The sequence below is a fragment of the Mandrillus leucophaeus genome, unplaced genomic scaffold (assembly GCF_000951045.1).
Source record: "Mandrillus leucophaeus isolate KB7577 unplaced genomic scaffold, Mleu.le_1.0 Scaffold22, whole genome shotgun sequence".
Taxonomy (NCBI): domain Eukaryota; kingdom Metazoa; phylum Chordata; class Mammalia; order Primates; family Cercopithecidae; genus Mandrillus; species Mandrillus leucophaeus.
In genome coordinates this window covers 5964396-5969160 of record NW_012102254.1, presented here as the reverse complement: position 1 = coordinate 5969160, position 4765 = coordinate 5964396, and the positions used below count along the sequence as shown (strand labels likewise).

The following is a 4765-nucleotide window of genomic DNA, read 5'->3' as shown; positions in this document are numbered from 1 at the left end:
AAGACCTTGGGGCTGTCACAGGGTGTTTTTTCCTTCCTGGAGTATTGAGTATTTCACAGCTGAGTCCTCTGACCTGGTTGGTACTCAGCTGTTGGCACTCATTGTCGCTCTTTAGTGGACCTTTTTAAATATTTATTTTTTTAATTAATAAACTTTTTTTTTTTTTTGAGATAGAGTCTCACTCTGTCACCAGGCTGGAGTGCAGTGGCACAATCTTGACTCACTGCAACCTCCGCCTCCTGGGTTCAAGTGATTCTTCTGCCTCAGCCTCCCAAGTAGCTGGGACTACAGGCAGGTGCCACCACGCCCAGCTAATTTTTTTGTAGTTTTAGTACAGACGGCGTTTCACCGTGTTAGCCAGGATGGTCTCAATTTCCTGACCTCGTGATCCACCCAGCTAGGCCTCCCAAAGTGCTGGGATTACAGGCGTGAGCCACCATGCCCCGTCAACTTTATTTTTATGGCAGTTTTAGGTTTACCGCAAAATTGAACAGAAAGTACAAAGAGATCTCATATAGTCCCTGTCACCATACATGTGTGACCTCCCCAACTCTTGACATCCTGACCCACAGTGGCACATTTTGTTTGTGAGTCTTTTAGCCTTTTAGAAGTTGTCCTAAATAAGACATTTCTTTAAGAAAATGAAGATAATCATTTAGTGTGGTAAAAAATAAAAAAATTAAAAAAAAAGGAAGTGTCAAACCAACCCCTCCTTCCAAAAGGGCTGTTAAAAAATAAAGGTTGGATTCCTCTGGAGAAGGTTGCTTCTGCAGAGCTCAAGCCAGCCCTGCAAGTCATCACGCACTTAGAGGCTAGGCTCCTTCCCCGTAGGGAGCTAGGAAAGAGGGGAAATGATGCTCAATGAGGTGTTGACTCTTCTCCATTGGGAGGGTGGGGGAAGGCTGTTGTTCTCAGGGAAAGAAGTATTAGGTGAACACACCCGGATCCCAAAGGTGATCCAACCTGACAGCTCAGGGCTAGTCAGCTGGGGGGAAGAGAGCCTGGCTGGGGCTCTCTCTCTCTGGCTCCAGGTCTGAAGGCACAAGAAAAGGAAGCTTCCTCCCCACTCAAGCACACTGTGATTCCTGTGACCTTTTAACTATGAGGTGGTCGTAAAGTTTTGTTTGATGTTCATCACTACAAATCATATCAAACAAATGTAAACACAGGACTATACTACTCAAAAAGCATTATTTTAATGCTTTTTTAAAAATTCCTGAACAGGCAGTAGTAAATGAAGACACCCAAGGAAATGTGAGCCAGCTCCAAGCTGAAGTGAAGAGGCTCAAAGAACAACTGGCTGAGCTTGTTTCAGGACAGACACCACCAGAAAGCTTCCTAACCAGAGGTAGGATAAGCACGCTGTCCTTTATCTTGGGGAAGACTGTGTACAAATAATAGTTTAAGAGCCCTTGATGATAGACACAACACAATAAGGCAACCCACATTTTTCTACAAGTATCTCTTTCTGCTTATTTCTCCTATATAGGAACATAGTGCTTTGTTTGTAATCAGATACCGATACTATAGGCAGTGAGTTCTGTGAGATATGGTAAAAGGGGGAATTAAAATAATTTTGAATAATCCATAATAAGTGCTAAAGAGATTAATTTCATTTAGATCTACTTCTACGTAGCATATGTAACCTATATATGTTTACTATAGGATAAGAGAGACTTACTTTTCTTCAAAGAATAGCTAGTAGAGAATTAATTAACTGGAAATCCATAAAGCCAAGAGGGTGAATTATTAATAGATCTTAAGAGGTGCACAGCACCCTAGGACTGCTCTAATTTTTTAAAAGAAATCTACTTCTACTTCTGTTACACCATATGTAATCTATTGTGCATATTAACTAAATAAAGAGAAACTGATTCTTTGAAGAACAACTAATATGTGGAATGGTTAATTTGAAATCCATGATCTGGTGATGACAGTCTCATTTTTTTTTTTTTTTTTTGAGATGGAGTCTCTCTCTCTTGCCCAGGCTGGAGTGCAGTGGTACGATCTCGGCTCACTGCAACCTCCACCACCTGGGTTCAAGCGATTCTCCTGCCTCAGCCTCCTGAGTAGCTGGGATTACAGATGCACACCACCATGCCCAGCTAATTTTTTGTATTTTTAGTAGAGATGGGGGGGTCTCACCATGTTGGCCAGGCTGGTCTCGAACTCCTGACCTCAAGTGATTCATCTGCCTCGGCTTCCCAAAGTGCTGGGATTACTAGCATGAGCCACTGTGCCCGGCCACAGTCTCATTCTTTTAGATTAGTTGAGAGCAATCAATTAAAGGCTATCTGTTCTCTTGGGTTTGAAATGTGTTAAATATTTTTTTTTCATCTTCCCTTTCTTATTGGATCAATTACAGACAAAAAGAAGACTAACTATATGGAGTATTTCCAGGAAGCAATGTTATTCTTTAAGAAATCTGAACAGGAAAAGAAGGTAGGAAATGGAATTAGTAATAAAGGAGATTCAGGATACTTAGTTTTTTGCTGTGTGGTTTTTATTGCGTTACTGAGTGAAATAAGTAATACCAAGTCAATAAAGTAATAGAAGGCTATGAAAAATCAAATTTTGCCTTTAAGATTAAATTTGAAGTTAGTATTTGTTGCTAGACTTACGATAATTTAAGGATGTCGAATTATTTTTCATGTTTAACCAAATTATGAATTTCTTTAAGTCTCTGATAGAAAAAGTTACCCAATTAGAAGACCTCACCCTCAAAAAGGAAAAATTTATTCAATCTAATAAAATGATTGTGAAATTCCGAGAGGATCAAATAACACGCTTGGAAAAGCTCCACAAGGAATCTCGGGGAAGTTTTCTGCCTGAGGAGCAGAATCGTTTGCTCTCAGAATTAAGGGATGAGATTCAAACTCTGCGAGAACAAGTGAGTATAGGGCGTCTGTAATATTTCTAAAAACAAAAGAAGTTCAAAGCAAATCTAAATTTGTCACCAAGTACATGTTCTTTAATACAATAGAAATTGTTTGAAGTGAATTCTTCTGACAGTGTGATTGCATAATTCCTGTACCTGCCTTTTTAAAATAAAGGGAAGAGAAGGGGAAAAGGAAGAAGTTGTGGTGATGTTGCTACATAGTATGCAACTCTAGCAGGCCATGCAGAATTTCACCCAGTGGGCATTGTGGTTGTCTGAGTTAGTAGGCTCTTTAGAGTTGTGCCTTTTACAGTTTTTGTTGTTTTTCCTTTTCCTTAGGGAGAATGGATAGGTCAAACAGGTACATTGTGGGAAAAACCAAAATCTCTTATCAGCTTCTTGTTTATCTCTCTGGAGTTTTTAATGAATAGTCAAACTAATATGGGTGGATATTTTTACTTTTGTTTCTCCTTTACACTTTTCTGTACTTTGCCTTTTTCATTTAATCTGGGTTGACAAGATTACTTTGGTCCTTGTTCTTTTCAGTGTGTTGATTTAACTAGTCTCCTTTGCATGAAAAGCGTGCCACAGTGTACACCCTTGTGCTTACCTCCTTAGGTGAGTGAACATTGCAAGGGTCTAGACTCCAACTGAGAATAGCAGAGTTACAGGACATGCATATTTTCAAACTGATCACACATGCCAAGCTGCTTTCCACGGTAGTTGCAGAAGGGTACCACCAGTAGTGCATGTGCATACCTAGTTTTCTAATGGCTTTTTAGAGGAACTAATTCGCTAAAGACATGTTTGTAAATATATAATGCATGTAATTCTTCTATGTCACAGATAGAGCACCACCCCAGAGTTGCAAAGTATGCTATGGAAAATCATTCCCTCAGGGAGGAGAATAGAAGACTGAGATTATTAGAGCCTGTGAAAAGAGCCCAAGAAATGGATGCCCAGACCATTGCAAAACTAGAAAAAGCTTTCTCTGAAATAAGTGGCATAGAGAAAAGTGACAAAAGTAAGAAATGATTGTTGTATATACGTTCCATGTAGGAAGGGACTGTTTTAAAGAGTATTTGTAGTGCCTTGTGACTAGAGTCTTCATTTTAGCCTCCAGGCCTGCTGTGCTAATGTCTTATACACATATTCTTTTATGTTATAGAAAGGTATTTACTAAACTTTTTTTTCTCAAAGATCACAGAGCATAAACTATGTAAGCTAATAGATATAACAAGAAAATACTCATTGTATTTCTGTTTTATTGATAAAAAGATTGATTCAGATACTATGTTAAATTTTTACTAAATTTTCCGGTTTAAAGTATTTGAAATGAAAAGTGTTTAATTAATTAAACATGAATAAAAATCGAGTTGAAATGTTTCTCAATCTAGTTAGGCCTGTGCAATGTAAGAGATGTAGAAAGGTCAGATTCATAGCACAGTGTTTGGGTCCGATGTTGTGGTTACCAGTGTGTGCACTCTCTAGTTACATGCTACTTTCATAAGTTTGCGTACTATGTGAAAAGTGGTTTAGTTAGTAGTAAGTCTGTCCTACAGTCTTGACAGCTGTTGGTGTTCATACCCTGGGATTTGGTAACAAAGTCTGTGTTTGCCCCAGTCTTAGAGTTAATATTTTCATGGTCTTTTATCATAGACATGGCCTTGGTTTCCTTTTAGGTTGAAATTGAGAAAGTTCTACTGTTTTTATTCTATATTCATAAAGAAGACTGTCTCTTTGCTTTTTAAAATTTCATTTTTTAAGCCTTCTATTCTGTTACAACTGAATAGAATATTAAGAGTCACAGTAACTGGGTTGGGGAGAGACTTAAGATATTAGATGTAAAATTACTATCAGGTTTTCTTTTTTTTTTTTTTTTTTTTT

The 4765-nt window shown here is 38.2% G+C and overlaps 1 protein-coding gene across 2 annotated transcripts in view; it reads left to right on the top strand.

Annotated features, from left to right (window-relative positions):
* The window catches only part of KIF15 (kinesin family member 15), an 88911-nt gene that overhangs the window by 36737 nt on the left and 47409 nt on the right, over positions 1-4765 (top strand). For both annotated transcript variants that reach the window (XM_011981109.1, XM_011981110.1), the window contains 4 exons: positions 1225-1348; positions 2366-2442; positions 2681-2890; positions 3725-3902. In XM_011981109.1, coding sequence (XP_011836499.1) covers positions 1225-1348; positions 2366-2442; positions 2681-2890; positions 3725-3902 — 589 coding nt within the window. The remainder of the gene's footprint in view (positions 1-1224; positions 1349-2365; positions 2443-2680; positions 2891-3724; positions 3903-4765) is intronic.